This window comes from Schistocerca serialis, chromosome 3 (assembly GCF_023864345.2).
Source record: "Schistocerca serialis cubense isolate TAMUIC-IGC-003099 chromosome 3, iqSchSeri2.2, whole genome shotgun sequence".
Classification (NCBI taxonomy): Eukaryota; Metazoa; Arthropoda; class Insecta; order Orthoptera; family Acrididae; genus Schistocerca; species Schistocerca serialis.
Window position 1 is genome coordinate 352847765 of NC_064640.1, and position 24782 is coordinate 352872546.

Sequence of the window (24782 nt, forward strand, 5' to 3'; positions counted from 1 at the left end):
CAGACAGAAGTTAAATTTATATATACACTCCTGTCTTTGTTCAGTACTATTTCATTGGTGTTTAGGGAACTTACTGTATTTTTGTTGGTGTTACCAATCACTTTTCTTACTTCCTGTACTGAGTGATTAGTGAGGAGGACATTTGTATCATCAGCAAAAGTTTGCTTCTTAATACAGCTTCAGAGATCATTGATAAAAATGCCAACAAATGGGGACCAAGTGATTATTCATGTGAAATGCTTTGTTTACAATCTGTTCATTGGATTGTATGCTTTGTTCTCTTTTTGATGTAATTACTGTTTTCTGTTTTTCAGATAGGATTGAAACTAGTCATTTCATGTGCCTCTAATCCCGTAACTCATGATTTTCTGTAGTAGCAGTTTCTAGTCTACAAGATCAAATTCCTTGCCGGGAGCCAGGAATATTCCTTTTTCACATTCAGTGCCATATTTATTTCATTTAGGAAAGAGTGTATGACCTCATTAACAGGTTTTCTCCTCCTGAAGCCAAACTGTTGATGACTTAGTGAGTAATTTTTTTTCCAAGAAAATTTGTAGCTCAAGCACACATTGTTTTTTCTGTGACCTTTCAGAGAGTTGGTAACCTAAATATAGGTGCATAATTATTGATATATGTTTTATCACCATTTTTAAGGAGTGGAATAATCATTGGAGTTTTGAGGGCATTAGGAAGCTATCCAGATTGAAATGAACTGTTTAATCATACCACAAATGGAGAAGAGAAAGTAGGACAAATTTGTTTTAACACACAGGTATGCTATCAGTGTCACATGTATGTAAATTTAGATCCTGCTTTATAAATTCATGATTTCTTCTGGGGTTACCAGAGTGACATACACTGATTTTTAGAACCCTGTTACTTCAAAGCACTGTTATGCTGCAGCAGTGTTGACTAAGGAAGATAATTTGTTACCAATGTTAGTAAAAGGATTATTTAGCACCCCATAGATAGTCTCTGTATTGGTTATTTCAGCTCACACATGGTTAACACATTTTAATGAATCATTCTTGGATTTTCTGCCAATAGTATTATTGAAAATTTACTGTGTGGCTTTAGGTATGTTGTTTGAGTTTATTATAAATTCTCAGTTATGCATTTTCTTTGCCTCATGTGAGACTTTCCGTAGTACGTCCTCATACAGCTGTAAATAATCTTCAAATGAGTTGCTGTGATAGTTTGATTTTGTATGTATAGTAACCTCTTACATTTGCAAGATGTGTGTACCTGGGGTTCTACAGTAACTAGTAACTTTCTTGTGTTTGCTCTGTAAGGGCGCTGGTTTTTAGGAAAGGTCACATCACAACAGTTCTGTAGAGCTTTCATTAACTCATACAACTTATTGTTGACAGTAATAGCAAATTAGAGACACTGCCAATGTACAGTTGAAAGTAAATTTATTGGCTTAGTTATTGTGCTTTTATTAGCTGGCAGTATTTTATAAGCCAGTGGAAGTTTTTTACTCTGGTCATTGGTGGCATAGGCATCCTCAAGGAGGCAGGAGCAAGAGGGGGCATTTATAACCCCCCTTCCCTCCTGAAATAAGGAGAACAGAGTTTTTATTCATTACAGCATTCTCATACACTTCTATAAGTGATTTTCTATGATTCTGTAAAACCCTTGTTTAGCAACGTAGTCATAGCATTATGTGGTGGATCACAGTGAACTAATTCTATGGATTAAGCAATTGCTAGATAAAATCATTTCATGGCAGTTTTTATGGTTTCTACAGATGCCCATGATTGTTTGCGTGTGAGGCCAACAGGCATAGTGGTAAACACTTGTAATCAGATATGCTGTTAAATATGTTACACAGTGTGGATCATATATTGGATTTATGTGAGTACGAGTAACTTGTAGTCATTATCCTACATGGGTATTTGTTGATGCTTGTCAAATTGTAGAACATAATAATTGTCACTAATTTTGGTGGGTGGGAGAGTTTTTAAGAAGATCAGTTTTGAAATCACCACATTGATCTGCAGGACCTGTGCAGTATTCATCAAGCACTTTTTCTACTCTTTGCTGTGTAATCTTTATATCTAGTTCACCTTTTTTGGTGCATAGCCACTGGTTTCCACCCATTGCTTTGTTAGTTCTATCATTTATAGAGCAGAGTGGTAGTGCAACATCTCACACACAGTAAATGGCACAGTGGCATTGGATTTTTTCAAATAGTCCCAAAAATTAATTTTAGAATTTGCTTCTGTTATAAGTATTCAGCAAATGCAGGAATGATGCAGCACAGAGCTTTCTCAAAGTCAATTTCTTTGTGTAAAATGGGCCATACTCTTTCTTCCAATATGCCAAAGGAATTCAGTATTTAATCAGCAATTGTCCAGTACCATTTTGCATACTTTCTCACTGGTTTCATCTGCATTTGCAGTTTTGGTCATCCTTAACATGGATTACCACAGGACAAAACCCTCTAGGATCATGAGCATTGACATGCATTCTTCCTAACTGTTAAGAAAAAGAAAGATTATGCTCCTTATAAAGCTTTGGCATTCCAAAACAAGAATATTGTAATGTAACAGCTCTCCAATTCATCCATAAGAATGAAACACTTACAACATTACTACTATAAAAGCTCTATATTTAAAATTATCAGCTAATCAAGCTGACATCTGGACTAAGATTATTGCACAACATGAACTGATCAACTCAAATGTCAGTATTAACCACTTTGAAGTGTAGTGTTATGAAATGTGTGTAGTGTGCATAATATGTGCAGTAACAGGGAATGAGAAACGAATGAACAGTACAGCATTAGTTCTTTACATTATTAAATAACTTCTTTATAAAATAGTATTGCACACAATGGATAAATCAAATGAGGTAGCATTGTTTTAACAGAGTGGCCTTGTATTCAAGTGGGTGGTCGCTCCTGTCTTCGTTCAATCTGCCAGATGTAGGTATTCTGTGGTTTCCCTAAATTACTTCAAGAAAATGTCAGGATGTTCTTACTATGAGACCACGGCTGACTACCTACCACATCTTTGCCATACTGGGCCTTGTAATGGTAGTGGTCAGTGCACATTTTCTTTCATCAAACATTGTAGAATATGATACAAATAATTTTAGAACATGATCCACAGGTGTACATATTATAATTGTGCATTTACTGTAATTTTGGCAACATAACTAAACTGTTCTTATATTTTTATAAACAGAAATAAAACATGAAATTTAGAAAAGGCTTGTCTTTCACAAAACACGATTATTTTTTATACTGCCTATTTAATTTGAAATTGTGATCACATTTTAAATGATCAGTGTCATACTATAATTTACTCTGAGTAATAATTTGATAATATTTGTAAAATTTTGAATTCAACAGATCAATACCTTGTTAAATCACTGAGCTTAGATTGCGTGTATTATCTTTGTTTTTGTCAGAGTCAACTTATCACTGTGGCATGAGTTAGTTGTGGTCTGTTCAAGTAATGAGCTGACTGTTATCTGTAATACTATGGAAACTGATTTGTTGTGCTGTGTAGAAAAACGAACTGAAGAAAAACAAAACAATGGATGGACACATTAATATATATATTTCTAATTTAATGTTTTTTACAGTTTTGTTGTGTTAAGTAGGTGACAAAGAGAAAATAGCATGTTTGAAGCAGTAGAATCAAGAGGCTTGGACTTGGAAAAATTTGTTGTTGGTGGTATTTGAACAAGGTTAGAAAATGAGAAACATTCAAAACGTATGGGACAGTCAATTATAATGAATATTGGGAGGAAAACACAAGGTATTGCTTTGGAAAATAACTTTACTTCTACTAAGAATAAAAGTATTTTTGAACTACCAGTAAATGAGACTTGGGAGATTATGACAAAGGGAAAAATAAAGATGCAAATATTCACATTGAGGATGTTGTAGGGACAAATTCTTTCCCTGTCTTGAAAAATTTTAATGTTTTGTGGCAAGTGGGAATGGTATAAATACAGTAGGTAATCTTGGTGTAGAAAGAGACTGTTTTCCTCCTTTAAATAATGAACCATTACTCAAATGCCTAATGTAAATGAAGTTTTGACATCACTTACTGAAAATCATTTGGAATCTGTGATTTCAAACAAGTTTTATGGAAAGAAGTATCTGAATGTTTTAAAAGTTTACCTGTTTTCCAAACAATTATTACTATTTAGTCGTCAAATACAGTTTAATTGGTGGTTGTAGCATCCAAATGAATTTTGTAGTAAGTTTAGAAGTAGTAACATACATGTTTGTAGTAATGCTGCAAATAATATAACTTTTACACCAAACTCTGATGCAACATTTTGTAAATTTATGTAGTAAATTTCAATAACTTATCAGAAATTATGCAAAAATAGTTTGCAACTACACTGTAACAATGCTTAAGGATAGCTAATTCGCTTAGAATGCCTAATTCTGTTGAAAATTATCCTAATTTTGAGTGGACACTTATTAAGAAAAAAAGAGAAACAATAATTTGTAAATGATGAGGTGTACATTATTTATTGCATTTAATCATTTTGCTAATGACCATCTAAATGATTTTTTGCCATGTCTCAGCTGTGTTAGTTATTGATTGTGTGGTATTCAAATATTCTATGTTTTTTTCTGTCCTACTTACACTATACTGTGTGATCTGCAAATTAATATATGTAGTGACCCACATCCAAAAGTTATGATTATTTTGAGGTAATTTACAAAATTTTATTCATTATTGGAAAGATTATGGTTTGGCAGGGAGTTAGTTTGGTTGCTACAGGCATGGTATGTTAACAAACTTAATGATGAACAGAAGAATGCAGAAGTTATTAAAAATAGTATTGGAGACAGAGATTTGAATGAAAGTGTTTGTGATGAGTAATAGTTATTTTCAATTATTCCATAGATAATGTGAAGTGTTTTGTCATTCATTGCAGAAAAACACCTTTATGAAAAATCAGAGTAATTAATTTACTATAAATTTAATGAAAAAGAAACTAATTTTATAAGCTCTGGTCCTCTTATGTGTGAACTAGGAGAATGTGACTGGAATTGTTATCTGTAATGTGCTGAAGAGGACATTAATTTGATCAAACTATCAAATGACAAGAATTTTTATAGTTATCATCTATGCTAGGTACAGAACTCACCAAAGCAATGTAGAAACCAACTATATTAGGACAAATTGTAATGCTCACTGACATAATATTATAAAACATGAGGTTATTATTCCCTGACATGCGGAAAATATAATTAAAAAATAAAGTATAGGTTGTACTAGGGAAAAAGTTTCTCCCTGGAAAAAAGGGAATACATAAATTTTATTGCTTTTGATGAAATATATTTTTTGCATTAAGTAATCTTAAGTGTACTACACACTACCATTCTGTCTAGATGTTAAGTGCATTTTTATGGGTGAATTTGGTCTCTTCTTGAAAACTGCTACGCTACTTTGAAATGAAATATGCAGTTTATTGTTTTTGGTTGGAAAAATTATTAGAGATTTTGTGTTATATGTACTTTATGTTTTGTTCTGTATAGTTTGTCAGCACAATATGTAGATTTAATTTAACGCAAGTTGCAACATTATGATGATTTCTTAATCAATTTTTAGTATATCAGAGAAATACTATACTACTTTGAAATGAATTTTGAGTCATACAGTTTCTAAATAGTGTATTTTTGGGACAAATGATGCCATTATTGTATTTTTTACTTTCTGGGCTGTTTTGTTTACTGAAAATGTTTGCACATGATTTTGGATATATTAATGGCACTTGTGGAACTAAATGGTCTGAAGAGAGAAAAGCCACCTTCAGCAAAAGAATGAAAGAAGTGTGGACCGAGAGAAAGAAGACTTCCCAGAAGCGCAAGAAATAACTGTTTTCACGGTCTTTAACGGCCAAATTTGTATAATAAATAATGGCACAATTATAACCGTCTTTTTTGGAATCTGAATCTGACTCTTATATGCAAGATAATGAAAGATATGTTAGATTTAGTAATCACTGTTATCATCACACTGTAGATTTAGAGACAGCATTTGAATTACTGTGGGAAACTGAAATACTTTTTTACAATCTTGCCAGGAGTAAAAGCTTGCATGATGAAATTTTATGCCTTTATACTTTCAATTTAATTCGAAATTGTGATCACATTTGAAATTAAGTTAATATGTATAACAATTTGAGAATATTTGTAAATAACCCTAATTAATTATGTATAAATGCCTTTGAATGTAAGAAATCGATACTTTGTAAGGCTGCTGAACTCAAGAGTGTTTGTATTATCTTTATTCTTCTTGGAGTCAACTTGTTATGGCACAACTGAGTTGTGATCTGTTCCAATATAGAGCTGGTTGTTATCTGTAATAGTATGGAAACCAATTTTTGTTCTGTTGTGAAAATATGCAGTGAAGAAAATAAAAAAAATTGATGGACAAAATTGAAACAAGTAGTGTTCAGATTTAAAATACTAACCCAATCATACTGCCCTAAGGTAAAAAATTATTCTTTTCAGCAATCCATGTTCTCAGTGAGCCACATTATCAATGAGGGGCTACAAGAACCATTGTATGTGTTGTCATCTTGTAAAGTTGTGGGAAACTCCTAAGAATTGTTCCTATGCTGAGTGCAGAAGGAAAATGAATATGTGTAATAAATACATATTTGCTGATCTTTACTAGCAACGTAAGTTAAGGAGTCTTCATTATCCACAGCTGCAATACAGCTGCAGGAGTGTTATTATCTTGCCTCAAGTATCAGTATGTGAAAACATCCAAACTGCATAGCACTGACCCTGGAACTGGTTAGAGTGATCTAGGCAGCATTTGGATTACCCATGTTCTATCAGGCTGTGTATTGACAGCCTCAAAAGGTTGCTCTTTGTGCTCAATGACACACAGTAAGGTACCATTCGGCTCGTCTAACATGGCGAATGTTCTCCATGGATCGGTCCAATAACAGAGTTCTATTCATGTATGACTCACAGTGTATTCTATAAAATGAGTCTTGCCTTCTGTTAATGTGAAGTGCCCCTTTGCTGCTGTACTTTAAAACTTTGCCGTAAACGTACTTTGCTACAACTTTGCCAGTGATATGGTTCTCGCCTCAGACATTGTGGCAGAGTCATGTACGCTTCCTAGGTATGTCTACTGATGCCTCTTTCCTCATGCGTAATCGTTGATGCACGGGAACAAAAGTGCATGCACAAAAATTAATAGAAAGAATGCACACACGCATTCGTGTTCTTTGGTCCACATGTTGCTTCATTGTTCAAGCCATCTGCTATGCGCCCATTTCTTTGCTCGACAATTTGTGCTGCGTTTATTGTTAGGAAATGCGTCAGAAAAGAAAACACAAGGCGACTACAGGTAAAACAGTGTCAAATTATAACAGAGGTACTAAAAATACAAAGTCCAGTGACATCTTTTTTTTTTTTCGCAACTTTCAGAAACTCACAGTGAGATTTCAGATTTTATCCTTGTGAAACTGTAGTGATAAGGCTGGCAACCAGTGGCTTCTACAGCAGTGTGAGTTACCTATTTATTTCGCATTTCAAAACAAAGCATTTCAGAGATTGTCCCTTATTCTTTACAGCGATATGATCGGAAGATACACTGAAGAGCCAAAGAAACTAGTACACCTGCCTAATATCGTGTAAGGCCCTGACGAGCATGCAGAAGTTCCGCAACACGATGTGGCACGGACTCAACTAATGTCTGAAGTAGTGCTGGAGCGAACTGACACCATGAATCCTGCAGGGCTGTCCATAAATCCGTAAGAGTACGAGAGGGTGGAGATCTCTTCTGAACAGCATGTTGCAAGGCATCACAAGTATGCTCAATAATGTTCATGTCTGGGGAGTTTGGTGGCCAGCGGAAGAGTTTAAATTCAGAAGAGTGTTTTTGGAACCACTCTGTGGCAATTCTGGACGTGTGGGGTGTAGCATAGTCCTGCTGGAATTGCCCAAGTCCGTCGGAATGCACAACGGACATGAATGGATGCAGGTGATGAGACAGGATGCTTACGTACGTGTCACCTGCCAGAGTCGTATCTAGACGTATCAGGGGTCTCACATCACTCCAACTGCACATGCCCCACACGAATGCAGAGGCTCCACCAGCTTGAGCAGTCCCCAGCTGACGTGCAGGGTCCATGAATTCATGAGGTTGTCACCATACCCCTACACGTCCATTCGCTCGATACAATTTGAAACGAGACTCGTCCGACAAGGTCAACATGTCTCCAGTCATCAACAGTCCAATGTCAGTGTTAACAGACTCAGGCGAGGCATCGGGCTTTGTGTCGTGCAGTCATCAAGGATATACAAGTGTGTCTTCGGCTCCGAAAGCCCATATCCATGATGTTTAGTTGACTGGTTCGCACGCTGACACTTGTTGATGACCCATCACTGAAATCTGCAGCGGTTTGCGGAAGGGTTGCACTTCTGTCACGTTGAACGATTCTGTTTAGTCGTCGTTGGTCCCGTTCTTGCAGGATCTTTTTCCGGCAGCAGCGATGTCGGGTATTTGATGTTTTACCGGATTCCTGATGTTCACGATACACTCGAGAATTGTTCGTATGGGAAAATCCCCACTTCATCGCTACCTCGGAGATGCTTGGTCCCATCGCTCGAGCACCGATTATAACACCACGTTCAAACACACTTAAATCTTGATAACCTGCCATTGTAGCAGCAGTAACCGATCTAACAAAGAAGTCAGACACTTGTCCTTTTTTAGACGTTGCCGACCGTAGCGCAATATTCTGCCTGTTTACGTATCTGTGTATTTGAATACGCATGCCTATACCAGTTTCTTTGGCGCTTCCGTGTTTTTATATAATACTTGATGCTCAGGGCAACACACTTCAAATTTTTATTCAAATTATCTTTTGAAGTACGTTCTCTTAGCATAAAATCATCTACAGGTTTCAGCGCTCTTGCTTTGACTTTGGAGTAAACAGACATTATGACACATAAATCGCCTTACAGCATAGCCTCAACACATTACATAACGAACACTTTACCAAAAGCTGCCTGTGCCTGCTATTCAGGGTAAGAAATTTCCACTTTACCTGGGAAACAATGCGCTTTGACGCATGGCCTCCATTTCGAGCAAATTACGTATTCACAAATACGCATTCGCAGTTCTACTGTTGGAAATGTAAGTTTATGTGCACAGTTGAAAAGGAAAACGGCATCGTGTGGACGCACTTCGTGGAATCCAATGACTGCTGCGAACGATAGAGATTATTTCGTGGTGCATACTGATCTAGGGCCATGTGATGGATGCTGACGTCCAATCACATTTGATGGGTGAGAAACTAATAGATGAGAACATCATGCGTTTATAGTGGCCAGCCAGCCAGTCAGAGTTAAAAAGACTGAACAAACGTGGATCTCGGGTGCCGAGGATTGCACCTTCAACATCACCATTACGTACCACAGTTGACTACGAGGGTCAATTATTCTACAATCGGAGCGTTTTCCGCAAGTCATGCTGGACGGTCTGGTCAACAGTATGGAAGCTGTTGTTCAGTATGTACTGCCAAGTGAGGGCATCACACCCTGTATCGACATTCTGCATGCTACCGGCATGCTACCGGCATGGGCAACACACATGGTATGAGTCACCAGAGGTTCATGAGCGATTTTCAGTTATACACTGTATTTGTATCATTCCGTTATAATGTTGCCAGAGCACCTTCTATGACGCTGTCGCTGTGCCTCACGTAGATACTGAAGATCCCTTAACTTAAGAACATGTGTGTATTGTACTTACTTAGTCCATACAAGAAATGGCCGTTATTTCACTGTCTTAAGGCATACGTAAGTATTTTTCAGCAGCGCAGCTAATGAGTCTCTCTTCTGCGATGAAAGCTAGATACCATCATACCCTTATCTCTACAATTATTTGTAAGCAAATGATTTGCAAATGATTCAATGAAAAGTGCGTTATATTTCGTTTAAGAGATTTATCTCGTTATCATACTTAGGATTTAAGCTCAGTAACCAAATAACTTAGCGCCGTCTTTTAAGAATACAAACGCGTGAAGCAAACTTAACTGTAGCATTTACCTTGTGCTTCAGACTGTCGGAGGGAACATTGCTGAGTGAAGGTGATTTCCTATCATGACTACCTCGTTCCCATATCGACGTGGTCGTCCGAACGCGCTGGAGATCTGATTCAGATGAAGTGATTGGGAATGCTTTAGAGACATGGTTTCTTGTGGCTGAAATATTAATTACGGTTAAAAATTAATGTAACAGGAATCATTATTGCATCAAGGATATTAACTAAGTGTACATAACAAAAATTCCATGCATATCTTAATTAACTAATATAAAATTTAATTATGTTTGTAGCAAATAACTCTGGACCATTAATATAATTATGAGTTTATTCTGATTGTCGTCAGAAGAACGACTAGGCTCTGGTACCATTTCATTTCCTTCAAACATACTTTTTAAGTAGAGATCAATCGTTTTCGCAACAAAAGGGAAAAATTCTTCCTTGTATTGGTTATCATGGGACTTGTAATGAAAGATGAAAGCATACGGAAGTACAACACACAACAGTATATGATGATCTGCGTTGCATCGTGAACTGAAGATTAACTTTATTGATTTCAACACCACAGAAACTATGATAAAGTTTGATTGGTGTTATTTATTTGGTTCCGAAAGCACCAAGAATGGTGCTGGCTTCCTAAAAAAAGTCGAATATTCTTAGTCGGGAGCTTTCAGTGATACTGTACTCAAAAATTTCCAAAGTCCCGGAGAGTATAGAGGAGCCGTGCGTCGGGTAGCTGGCGCAGCACTGCTTCACGCCCAAGTTTAGTGAGGCTACGGAGAGGCGCGGCAGCAGGCACGCTCGCTTGACTGCGTGGAGGACAAACGCACAAGCCGGTCGATCTGCAATATTTCTCAAACGATTTTAAAGAAAGTACTCGGTAAAATAATCACTCTTGTGGTTCAAATGGCTCTGAGCACTATGGGACTCAACTGCTGAGGTCATTAGTCCCCTAGAACTTAGAACTACTTAAACCTAACTAACCTAAGGACATCACACACATCCACGCCCGAGGCAGGATTCGAACCTGCGGTCGCGCGGTTCCAGACAGTAGCGCCAGAACCGCTCGGCCACCAGCGGCCGGCGACTCTTGTGGATCTCACAACTTTATTCGTCAGCTTCATGATGAACTGTATATTATTTCGTTAACCTTATAGTTACTGTGATATTTCAAAATTAAGCAACCTACTGCAATCGAATAGTTTGCAATGAATTTGCGTTTAGCGCATGTTAGATTATACGTTGCTGTATACCAAAAGTAGTTGACATACTGAACTATTCTTTAAAGTTAGGATGGGATCTATAACTCACCCCATTCTCGAGAAAACGGATCGTATATAGTGCACTCAGTTCCACTCGCGAGCCGAGACGATAAAGTGAGAATGAAATATTCATAACACCCTTGTATCTCACAAACTGTCTCAGGTATCAAAACAAGATTTTGGCAGGTTATAGCACGCAAAGAGGAGACTAGGTTACCAAATGGTTACTGTGTGTAACTTCCATATGTAGTGTGATATGCAAGTAACTAAGGAGTTTTTCAAGGGAATAATGTATTTTATTATGGGTAATCGACAGATGGTAAAACGAGAATTGTTACAGGTTCCTAGAAACCAGAAGGAGTTTTCGAGACATGGCTCTGACATTCACAATAAGATTCATAACCATTGCAAGAATTGTGGAGTCAATTACGAAAATGTTGTGGGACTGCCACAACACGAGTGCCTTCTGAAGGTGTCGGTGATGTTGACAGAAAACACATTCGTCTAAAAGGCTCAGAAAATTCTGTTACAATGCTGATAGCTATAAGACATTTTCATTCACACATCCGAGAAACAGTTGCAGATCCTCGCAAGAAAATTCATTACAATCGATGTTTGGTGATATGCGAAGGGGGGGGGGGGGGGGGAATGGTTCAAATGGCTCTGAGCACTATGGGACTTAACTTGTGAGGTCATCAGTCCCCTAGAACTTAGAAGTACTTAAACCTAACTAACTTAAGGACATCATACACATCCATGCCCGAGGCAGGATTCGAACCTACGACCGAAGCAGTCGCGCGGTTGCGGCCTGTAGCGCCTAGAAGCGCTCGGCTACCCCGGCCGGCTGCGAAGGAAAGCGAAAGATTTCATTCTTCTAATGTATTTCGTTTGACGCAAGACGTGGAACTTAGTACAACGCCAAACTCTCTGCTATCAAAGACACTAGGTTTGTTGCCTTCTGAGTTCATTGGAGATGATGCATACCCATTGGTAAAGCATTTTACCAAGTCTTACAGTCGATGGACTATAGAGCCAGGGAAATAATGTTTCGACAAACGCTTTTCCAGATCACGACGATTAATTGACTGTGCTTTAGGAATAATGAACGCTAAGTGAGGCATTTTTAAGGTGGCCAATACAAACCTCACCACAATTTGCTCAGATTCTGTGAAATGTACATATTCTCCACAACTCTGTCATTGACCTATACAGATTCTTCATAGTCGATGAGCAGCAGAAATCGAGTATTCTATACAAGGGCCGGCCGCGGTGGCCGTGCGGTTCTAGGCGCTGCAGTCCGGAACCATGGGACTGCTAAGGTCGCAGGTTCGAATCCTGCCTCGGGCATGGATGTGTGTGATGTCCTTAGGTTAGTTAGGTTTAAATAGTTCTAAGTTCTAGGGGACTGATGACCTAAGATGTTAAGTCCCATAGTGCTCAGAGCCATTTGAACCATCTATACAAGGCACTTATCAGACAGGTCGAAACTTTAACAGAGTCTCAGAGGAGTGCAAATCTGGTTCTGGCGCATTTTGTTAGTGTGGGCTGCATACATTCAGAAGCAAATTTGATTGATTTACTAGTCCCTCCACCACCCCTTAATCTATTTTTCTCTTCATTGATTTATGACCCCCTGCGGGTTGGTTTTTTTAAGCCCTGGGGATAATATGTCCTTCTGAACCCACTCCCCCCTTCTTTCCCCTCCCCTTCCTCCACCCCCATCCCTCTGGGAAACCCCATCAATGATATAAGCACAGCTTTGAAATCAAATTACTTGACTAATTAATTAAATTGATAAATTTATTACCCCTCCCCCTCCTGGGAAATACCTTAGCCCTCCTTTCCCATGACTGATGACCATAGATGTTAAGTCCCATAGTGCTCAGAGCCATTTGCTCCTTTCCCATTCCCACCTCCACTCTCCCCTCCCCCATCTGGGAATTGGCGGGAAAAGAACCCAATCTGTGCTGGAGAGGAAAGGTCTCACAACAGGAAATTCAATTACAAAGCAAATGATACACTGTTTATTTATAAAATTCAACTCGCAGTGATTGATGTCTTTTATTTGGCGGGAAAAGCTCATTATTCTCTGCTGGGCAGACGCAGGTCTTCTCAAGTACATTACAAAGAAGTAATAGATCGCTTTTGCCGATTGTGCAAAGAATACGATCATGAAATTGGTGTCAACATAACTCACCACACATAATTACACTGTTAAAAATCTTTCAGATCCATCTTTGCACTGACTGCAGGGCAGACGTGGCAGCTGGAACACTGTGAGCCCATATGACAACTACTTCACAGGCCTGTCCGACAGGCTGCACTGCGCCCACTCATACCCCACAGTCGCTGTTGGTCGCTGCACCGCCAGCTATCTCATGGTATTAGCACACCGTAAGTGACCACTTCCTGTCGGGTACCCCTGCTTGGCAGAATTCCGACCAGCCTGTCCAAACCAGCAGACCATAGTGTCTCAAAATACTGCGCCCATTTTTTGTGACCATCCGGCAGCCAGATCACCCCTACAAACTCTGATCCCATTTGTTCGCAGCAGTGTCCTTTGCCACCTCATATGGCTACTTCTGGTTGCAGCACCTGCACAATCTTCTCCCAAACACACACCTTTCATAACAGGTCAGTGGAAGCAGCTTCTGTATGTGCTCACCCTGCTGTGCAGATGCTAACTATGTTAGTTCACAATACCACCAGCAGAGGACTCTGGGAGAAGTAACCCCCCACCCCGGCTCCCTCCAGTCCCCTCCTGTCCTCCCTTTCACTCCTCCAGTTACTTCCAGTCTGACAAAGTATCAGGTGGCAGCAACTCTTTGATACAGGTATACAGGTATTGATACCTGGTAAATTCCTCTAAAACATATGCTCCCTCTCCCTCTCCCTCTCTCTCTCTCTCTCTCTCTCTCTCTCTCTCTCTCCCAGGTGGCTACTTCCTGCCCAGCAAGAGTCTGTCGTGTGCCACATTAACCACTCCTTTGTTGTGAACAGAGTAGTGGAGACCTGATAAATCCCAAGCTACGGACGTCTTGGAGGTATTCCTTTACTCTATTAGATTGATTGACTACTTAATTACTAAATCGATACCATTTGTGGACAAGCAGTTTCTCCTTGCATCCTATTAGTGTAAACTAGGACTGGTATATGTGGCGGGATTCGATCCCGCAATTACCTGGTTTCCAAACGGTCCTGAATTTATCTTCCCTCTTGCCTCCTGTTGGCGGATAATAGCACACTTATGTCAGCTGGCAGGAGGTCCATTACGTTGGAGGTCGCTGAGAATTTTAAATTTCAACTCAATTGCACACTATGTGTGGTGTCACCGCCAGACACCACACTTGCTAGGTGGTAGCCTTTAAATCGGCCGCGGTCCGTTAGTATACGTCGGACCCGTGTGTCGCCATTATCAGTGATTGCAGACCGAGCGCCGCCACACGGCAGGTCTAGAGAGACTTCCTAGCACTCGCCCCAGTTGTACAGCCTACTTTGCTAGCGATGGTTCACTGACAAAATACGCTCTCATTTGCCGAGACGATAGTTAGCATAGCCTTCAGCTACGTCATTTGCTACGACCTAGCACGGCGCCATTACCAGTTACTATTGATGCTGTAAAACATGTACCGTCAAGAGCGATGTTCACCAATTATGGATTAAAGTTAAGTATTCCAGCAGCTACGTACGTTTTTTGCTAGTCTCATTTCCTTGACCTGTTCCAGACCTCACGCCAGCCTGCGTGAGCTAAAACGCGTGCCTTTCGGCTTCCTCTCATAGTGGGTTGGCTGTCTTGCCAATCCACGACACTATGTCTTTAAACAATCTGGGGAGGCGTTGGACTGATGTGTGTGTGCTCTGAGTAACACTATTGAGAACAATAAACTGACCAATTGGGGCTTTGGTGTCTTGATTGGAAATGGTGCTGTATCAAATGAATTTAAAATTTCCGCGTGAATTTATACCATCACAGTTGTGGAATTCCTGACCACTACAGCTCTGCTAAGTGTATTTTATGAAGTACTACAGAATTCCACAATTTGTTCTCTCAGCCACACCAGGACGCAGAAGGAAGTGGAAACGGTCTGCCACATGATGGGATAGTAACACCAAAGTGCACCACTGCAAGACAGAGTGCACTGCAATGTACTAAGAAGCACTAAGCCACAATCCAAGTAGTTGTAATGGCTAGACACCTGAGATCGATGAAAACACTCGTACATACAGCCCACTCTCCCCAGAGATGTCCACAGGCGGCGCGCCCATCCCGTCGTATAGCCAGCACCAATGCTCAGTGGTCGGAGAAAACTGCCGCAGTGATTGCAGCTGCAGTCGTGGATGCACTTGTATGCCAGAGTGCACAACCTCGGCATATGGAGGGCATCCAAGGATGATTGGAGTGGAAGGAATTCAGATGTTATCAATAAGTCTAGTGCCAACACTTGGCAGTGATCGATATTGAATCACTCAATATTCCACGGAGAATACATGCAACACAGGCGATCGCAGAGACAGCTCAATGCATACAGAGTATTAGTTCACTATTCAGCTATCCAGAGAGCGCCATGAGGGCCACTGCTGGGACTTCAAATAGTTCAAATGGCTCTGATCACTATGGGACTTAACAGCTGAGGTCATCAGTCCCCTAGAACTTAAAACTACTTAAACCTAACTAACCTAATGACATCACACACATCCATGCCCGAGGCAGGATTCGAACCTGCGACCGTAGCGGTCGCGCGGTTTCGATCTGAAGCGCCTAGAACCGCTCGGCCACAACGTCCGGCCTGCTGGGACTCATCCCTGCAGCTGTGAGAAAGAACCGATTAGCCAGTTTGCAAGAACTTTCCTTTGTATCTGCCTCCCACGACGGCCTCAAGCCGGAAATGTCAATTCATTCTGGTCACCAGCTACCTCCACCATGTACCCGATTACCCGGCAGAGTCGTTCTAACAAGCCAGCCAAATTTTTATCACTGTAACTACCATTAAATATTACCGTTGCAGCCCCAATCTGGTGACATTCGACAATGGACGAACTACCAGAAATATCCTTCATCTGCGACAAATCTCACGTTAAAATATCAATATCTATACCCTCCTTATGACTGGATATAATTTTCCATGTAAATTCTTTCTTTCGCCTTATGACCAGCGATGCATTGAAATCGCAATTTTGCACATCAAATATATACCTCCCTTACAACTGGTCATAGTCATTTTCTTTGAACATGTCAGAACACTGGCTACAGTAACCTTAAACCTCAACACACACTTTATAACCCTGCCAATCACAGCTAATCTATGACACATTCCCTATTAAGTATAATACTTCGCCAATAACTGAGTGTTGCTAGGACGAAACAATACTGAGCGAAAATCCGCGATTGATGGACATGCCTCATTTGTTTTTCTTGCAGGTGGTACCAGTGTGTCTTAGCAAGAGACACGTAACTGTCTTATAAGCGACCAGCTATAAAAAATACGTTCGCAACGAGTATGTAACTGTCACTCTGCATATAAAGCGGTCTTGGTTCTATAGGCACACCCAGATGTCGCTAACGATATCCATGTTAAAAGCTATACGTGCTTTATAAATTGAGGTATGGTAATGCTTCTGAGTGAAGTGGTCTTCCACACAAATACTGCGACATTGAATACAGACAGTGATCGTGGGGGTGTGTATTAACAGACTGAAAGCGCGGGCGCACGTCGCTAGAGGTGAAAGCTCGTAATACAATCACCCTTCTCACCGAATTTAGAAAGTGATTCGGCTAAGGAACGTGGCATTAAGCAGATATTTCCAACTCCCTCATGCTGCTGCTAGATGCTTCCAATGCTAACAGACAGTATTTGTAATGCATTCTGTAGACAGTGTAACTGAGGTTCCAGGATATATCCACAGAGTTACAGGCAAGGGAGGATGATGACTGACTGAGAATGATCGCATACAGTAGATGGAGTTGGTATGTGAGGAATCTTTTAAAAAAGCAACACTACATTGAAGTTGTAAGAAACGTACAAAATCCTATGACCAACACAGCAGCTTTTCATATCTATCATGTTACGCTTCCTGGTAGAAATTTTGTCTGCCATTTGGAATCAAGTCTCTCCATTCAACCATGTACTTGTGTTGGATCCTATGGAGATATTTTTAATGATCATATTTGTAGCACTCTCATATCTCTAAACAAGTCACCTTTTTCGAACCTATTGGCTATGGACCCCATACAGCAAATCTCCACCTTGGTTTTAGACAGTCTCTCCGCATCTTGTAACTGTTCCTCAGTCTCTGCCCCACCCTCCCTTCAGCTTTGGCCATACGATCATTCTAATTTAAGTCGCAACTGAGTGGAAGTTAGAGAACGCTGTATCTACCACTTTCTGCATCCCGTGGAGAAACAAGGTGAGCTGAGTTAAATGTGACAGGACCATGTTTGACCACTTAATGGAAATGGGAACATGTTGTCGTAGCTACGCCAACTATGTGCAGTGTGTAAGGCCAGAGCCAAACGAAGCTTTCTCCTGCAACACGAGATGGTAGAAATGACAGTATTAGCAGTTATGGGGGTGTTTCTCATTGGGAAAATTAGGAAGACTTCACATCATACGGGCACTGGAAGAAGGACGAGGATTTTGCTACTGCACTGAGGTGTGTTTCCAAACTACATACAGATACTGCAATCTGAAGGGGATCTGCATCACTTAGGGTGCATTCATGCCTGTCACCCAAATGTTCTCTCCCTCCTCGTTATTCTGTACCATCGAACGAAGAAAAACTATGAACTATAAAAACTTCACTAAGATCACCCGGTACAGAACCCAATAAGATATTACCGTGTCCCTCTCTTCTGATATATAAAAAGCAAATACTATCCATGTGATGGCATCAAGCCTATGTGGTGATCCTATTAATGATACAGGTATTGGTCTATTGAAGCAGGCGGCCAGTGATCAAAGTCGCATGCACAGACCAGTGTAAGGTATCGTCGCTGGTACTATAGGAGGACCATATCCCACAGATATCACTTACAAGAGAGAATTCCTGTGTTGCTCTTTCATAAGCAGTTTGATGCAACGTTTTTCCGCTGTCACACATCCAAGCAGAGTACGACTACAACTTTGTTCACTGCCATACATTTTGTTTTTCTACCATTCCTTTGACACTGTGTCAGGTGCTAGACTGACATTAACTCGTTTCGATCCATTAGCTCTCACAGAAAGCTGGACATTGCATGGTGTAAACTATACTGCTGCCAAAAACACGATGGTGGTTGAAATAAAAGACAGAGACTGTTTTCTTATTGACAAAAATCGGGACGACTTCATGACATATGGAAACTGGAAAAGTCTGCAGCATTGTTGAGGGTTTCCAAACAGTTGTCCAAAGTTGATGATCTCTACATTGAGTCTCATTTTATACAGTGACAGGGTAGTAGATGTCTCGGTCTTCTGTTTTCCAAAGAGACCCAGAGCGCTGATTCCTCATATTGGTGCTGCATATTGCATTCGGGTATATGATCAATGTTTCGTTGTCCTTGGTGCTAGTCATCCTGACCACCAAATCTCGCACACTGCATCATACATTTTGGTGATTTACAGTGCATAACTGCACATGGAACAAGGGGATATACTGCATGACTGAAACCCATACAGCGTGGATAGTATGCACCATCACATGTCAATCCCACTGCCGCAGGAATGGAATGATTTTCATGCACCTAGGCGAGCAAGTAAATACCCTCATTCCTCCATATTTTTGTCGCATTTCAAACAATTTTACGTATTTTCCATCAATTTTCGTAATGTTATCAGATTTTCCGTAATTTCACCCCCATTTTACTCAAATTACTTGGGGGACAAACCACCACTCTTGACGAGCTGTCATGTCAACAAAACGCCTCATCGTGTCCCTCTCATGACGCTATCAGAGAATGACAGTGCAGCATGGTTCTCAACTTCTGCATCATCGCTAAATCACTCCCTCCAATACTTTCCGAGGATCATATACATGCAGACATATCGTGAACCCTGTTACACTGCTTACATCACATGATAAAAATACTGTTTCTTAGTGTAGGGCCGCGGGGCAGCCGCCCGGTCTTAGGCGTCTTCACGGGCCGCGCGGCTCCCCGCGACGATGGTTCGAGTCCTCCCTCTGGCATGGGTGTGTGTGTGTGTCGTCCTTAGTTTAAGTTAGTTTAATTTAGATTAAGTAGTGTGTAACCTCAGCAGTTTGGTCCCATAAGACCTTACCACAAATTTCCAATTTTTTCTTAGTGTAGGTAATAGCCATCAACAGACAGGAGGTGCAGAAACAACATTCCTTAACCGAAACACTTTGAAATTTTGGTAAGATTTTATTCTAATTTGCCACCCTCCCCCCCCCCCCCCAATGTGGATGGAGTTACGATGTATTCTCGCATTTGTGGGATAAAGAGTCAAAGATTCAAACCTCTAGCACTCATCCATCTATTTCGATATGAGCTACCCCTTTGCTGAACCTACAGGCTAAGGTCCCTGAGCAAATCTCTACATGGCCTCTCTCTATCCATGTCGTAAATCTTCCTCTGCCTTTAACCAACCCTCCCTGTACACTGTCTCCGAATTAATTTGAAACTGACCAGAAAAATACCTGCTACATTCGACGTCTCGTGAAGGAGCAGAATGAGTGAGTTTCACGTAATCAGTACACTTGGATATTTTGCTTCTGCAAAGAATACAATACCTGTTTCAAACTTGTACTTAGTGGCGCTACTGGTATAGACCGGTTTTCTCATTCCAATACTGTATCTGCTGTTCTGCAGAGACCATTCCATGCCAATCTTACTCATATCACCTGTCCAGTTACACACAATCTCTCTAGATGCTTGCATGCTGAGGAGTCACTGCTTATTGGCATATAGTAGATGCGAGCCGGATAAATTTGAGAGTATTGTGATGATACAACAGGAAATTAAGAAGAAGAAGAAACATATGATTTATGCCTAATGAAGCTCCAGACAGTGGGAGTTTGAAGAATTTCATGTAAATCACTTGTGCTATCAACTCTGTTGAATTGTTGTGGTGTCTAAACTCGATACCAAGAAGGTGCTGGTAAGAGAGAATTGATCGTAGAACATAAACACAATCACATATCAGTGGTGTTCGACATGTGGAATTATATGTCACGCTGCACTAACTCCGTGAACAGAACATACACTCTTCCACACACACAATATTTCTCAAGCAGATGTATACACAAGAACTGCAGTACCTCACAAACCACTGAAACTAACTTAGAATCATTGCAGTTATCAGACTCAATTTATGTCAAAGATAAGGCAGAGAATGGAGTACTTCACATACATCTTCGTTCATCTACAGGAGGGTGTTGAAAGACGTTTTCCATTGATAGACATGATTCATCACAATGCATTGGAAGACCTCTCTTGACTGTGGTATGGAGAGGTTTGCCATTAATGATTGCAGGTCAGTATCGGCTTCTGTATAAGAGCAAAAGAGCACGTGAACACCCTAACTTTCAACGCCTTGCAGATTTATTGGTTATTTTTATTTGAATGCTGTTAAGTGTAAGGCAAATGCTGCAATCTGAAAAGATATGGGACTTATAAATCTACCGCGCTATTGCTCCTCTAGACTTCGTGAAACTTGGCATCTGGGTTTTGAGCACACCTTCAGTTGTAAAGGAGCTTACCTCATGGGCCAAATACGTACGGATTTGATAAACAATGCGCACAGTTCATGCTGTGCACAGCTAGCCCTTACCACTCAACTAGAAATTTACGTTAGTGCCATCACGTGGTAGCAAACTGCGACAGACTTTATCCCCATCCAGTCGGCATAAATTATGTTACATGATAGACCACTTCTCAGATATGCTAATTCACTCACTATATACTGTAGTAAAATTGTGTCAGACATCAGTATATGCTAAAGTTGTACTGACAGTAAACCTATTTTGTGGGTTTCTGAACTAGTTGTAGTATATATAGTTATGAAGTTTATCATACAGTAATCCATTTGAGGCGCTCACAAGGGAAACTCCCCCCTTTCAGATTTAGTGGTAAGATGGTCCAGTGGATAGCCCGTCAAAAACTCAACACAGATCAAGCATGAAAACAGGTGTACTGAATTGTGAAGAAAAAAGGAAAACAGAAACAGCGAACGGTCTAAGCTCAACAAGTACAACATTGAGTGCACATAGATAGCCTCGGAGTCGTGCTTCAGTGGTATCGCTCTCAGACTGCAAAGCGAAAGAGCAGTGTCTTAAACTCCCTCAGGCCAATTTTATTTATTTATTTATTTATTTTAACAAAATTATAAACTGTCCATTAGGCCAGTGAAATGTTTGTTCTCTTTCCACAGTTTTGGCAACTGTTATATTATACACTGGTTATAACATGAGCCATGTGGTAAGAATACATTGTTCTTGTTGTGGTCTTAAGTCCAGAGACTGGTTTGATGCAGCTCTCCTCCATGCTACTCTATCCTATGCACGTTCCTTTATCTCCCAGTACCTACAGCAACCTACATCCTTCTGAATCTGCTTAGTGTATTCATCTCTTGGACTCCCTATACGATTTTTACCATCCTCGCTGCCCTACAACAATAAATTGGTGATTCCTTGATGCCTCAGAACATGTCCTACCAACCGATCCCTTCTTCTAGTCAAGTTGTGCCACAAATTTCTCTTCTCCCTAATTATATTCAATACCTCCTCATTAGTTATGCGATCTACCCATCTAATTTTCAGCGTTCTTCTGTAGCACCACATTGAGAAAGCTTCTATTCTCTTCCTGTCCAAACTATTTATCGTCCATGTTTCACCTCCATACATGGCAACACTCCATACAAATACTTTCAGAAACGACTTCCTTACACTTAAATCTATACTCGATGTTAACAAATTCCTCTTCTTCAGAAACGCTTTCCTTGCCATTGCCAGTCTACATTTTATATCCTCTCTACTTCGACCATCATCACTTATTTTGCCCCCCAAATAGCAAAACTCCTTTACTACTTTAAGCGTCTCATTTCCTAATCTAATACCCTCAGCATCACCCGATTTAATTCGACTACATTCCATTATCCTTGTTTTGCTTTTGTTGATGTTCATCTTATATCCTCCTTTCAAGACACTGTCCATTCCGTTCACCTGCTCTTCCAGGTCCTTTGCTGTCTCTGACAGAATTACAATGTCATCGGAGAAAATCAAAATTTTTATTTCTTCTCCATGGATTTTAATTCCTACTCCCAATTTTTCTTCTGTTTCCTTTACTGCTTGCTCAATATACAGATTGAATAAAATCGGGGATACCTGTCTCACTTCCTTCCCAACCACTGCTTCCCTTTCATGTCCCTCGACTCTTATAACTGCCATCTGGTTTCTGTACAAATTGTAAATAGCCTTTTGCTCCCTGTATTTTACCCCTGCCACCTTCAGAATTTGAAAGAAAGTATTCCAGTCAACATTGTCAAAAGCTTTCTCTAAGTCTACAAATGCTGGAAAAGTATGTTTGCCTTTCCTTAATCTATTTTCTAAGATAAGTCGTAGGGTCAGTATTGCCTCACGTATTCCAACAATGCTACGGAATCCAAACTGATCTTCCCCGAGGTCTGCTTCTACCAGTTTTTCCATTCGTCTGTAAAGAATTCGTGTTAGTATTTTGCAGCCGTAGCTTATTAAACTGATAGTTTGGTAATTTTCACACCTGTCAACACCTGCTTCCTTTGGGATTAGAATTATTATATTCTTCTTGGAGTCTGAGGGAATTTCGCCTGTCTCATACATCTTGCTCACCAGATGGTAGAGTTTTGTCAGGACTGGCTCTCACAAGGCTGTCAGAAGTTCTAATAGAATGTTGTCTACTCCCGGGGCCTTGTTTCGGCTTAGGTCTTTCAGCGTTCTGTCAAACTCTTCAAGCAGTATCATATCTCCCATTTAATCTTCATTTACATCCTCTTCCATTTCCATAATATTGTCCTCAAGTAGATCACCGCGTACAGCCCCTCTGTATACTTCTTCTACGTTTCTGATTTCTCTTCTTTGCTTACAACTGGATTTCCATCTGAGCTCTTCATATACATACAAGTGGTTCCCCTTTCTCCAAAAGCCTCCTTTTCCTGTAGGCAGTATCTAAGTTACCCTTAGTGAGATATGCCTCTACATCCTCGCATATGTCCTCTAGCCATCCCTGCTTAGCACTTCCTATCGATCTCATTTTTGAGACGTTTGTATTCCTTTTTGCCTGCTTCGTTTACTGCATTTTTATATTTTCTCCTTTCATCAATTAATATCTGTATTTCTTCTGTTACCCAAGGATTTCTACTAGCCCTCGTCTTTTTACCTACTTGATCCTCTGCTGCCTTCACTATTTCATCCCTCAAAGCTATCCATTCTTCTTCCACTGTATTTTTTTCCCATTCTTGTCAATCGTTTCCTAATGTTCTCCCTGAAACTCTCTATAACCTCTGGTTCTGTCAGTTTATCCAGATGCCATCGCCTTAAATTCCCACCTTTTTGCAGTTTCTTCAGTTTTAGTCTACAGTTCATAACCAATAGATTGTGGTCAGAGTCCACATCTGTCCCTGGAAATGTCTTACAATTTAAAACCTGGTTCGTAAATCTCTGCCTTACCATTATATAATCTATCTGATACCTTTTAGTATCTCCAGGGTTCTTCCATGTATACAACCTTCTTTTATGATTCTTGAACCAAGTGTTAGCTATGATTAAGTTATGCTCTGTGCAAAATTCTACCAGCCTCTTTCATTCCTTACCCCCATTCCATATTCACCTACTACGTTTCCTTCTCTTCCTTTTCCTACTATAGAATTCCAGTCATCCATGACTACTAAATTTTCGTCTCCCATCACTGTCTGAATACTTTCTTTTATCTCATCATACATTTCATCAATATCTTCGTCATCTGCGGAGCTAGTTGGCTTATAAACTTCGTACTACTGTGGTAGGCGTGGGCTTCGTGTCTATCTTGGCCACAATAATGCGTTCACTATGCTGTTTGTTGTAGCTTACCCGCACTCCTGTTTTTATATTCGTTATTATACCTACTCCTGCATTACCCCTATTTGATTTTGTATTTATAACTCTGTATTCACCAGACCAAAAGTCTTGTTCCTCCTGCCACCGAACTTCACTAATTCCCACTATATCCAACTTTAACCTACCATTTCCCTTTTTAAATATTCTAACCTGCCTGCCCGATTAAGGGATCTGACATTCCACGCTCCGATCCGTAGAACGCCAGTTTTCTTTCTCCTGATAACAATGTCCTCCTGAGTAGGCCCCGCCCGGAGATCCGAATGGGGGACAATTTTACCTCCGGAATATTTTACGCAAGGGGACGCCATCATCATTTAAACATACAGTAAAGCTGCATGCCCTCGTGAAAAATTACGGCTGTAGTTTCCCCTTGCTTTCAGCCCTTCGCAGTACCAGCACAGAAAGG

The 24782-nt window shown here is 40.3% G+C and overlaps 1 protein-coding gene across 3 annotated transcripts in view; it reads right to left on the reverse strand.

Annotated features, from left to right (window-relative positions):
• LOC126470160 (potassium voltage-gated channel subfamily H member 7-like) overlaps window positions 1-24782 on the reverse strand; it is a 1327516-nt gene that overhangs the window by 91587 nt on the left and 1211147 nt on the right. The window contains exon 7 of one of the 3 annotated variants that reach the window (XM_050097784.1): window positions 10055-10158. The exons of 1 other annotated variant lie outside the window; for it this stretch is intronic. In XM_050097784.1, coding sequence (XP_049953741.1) covers window positions 10055-10158 — 104 coding nt within the window. Of the gene's footprint in view, window positions 1-10054; window positions 10210-24782 lie in introns of all 3 variants that reach the window. One more of the 3 variants, XM_050097783.1, reaches the window with a different exon arrangement.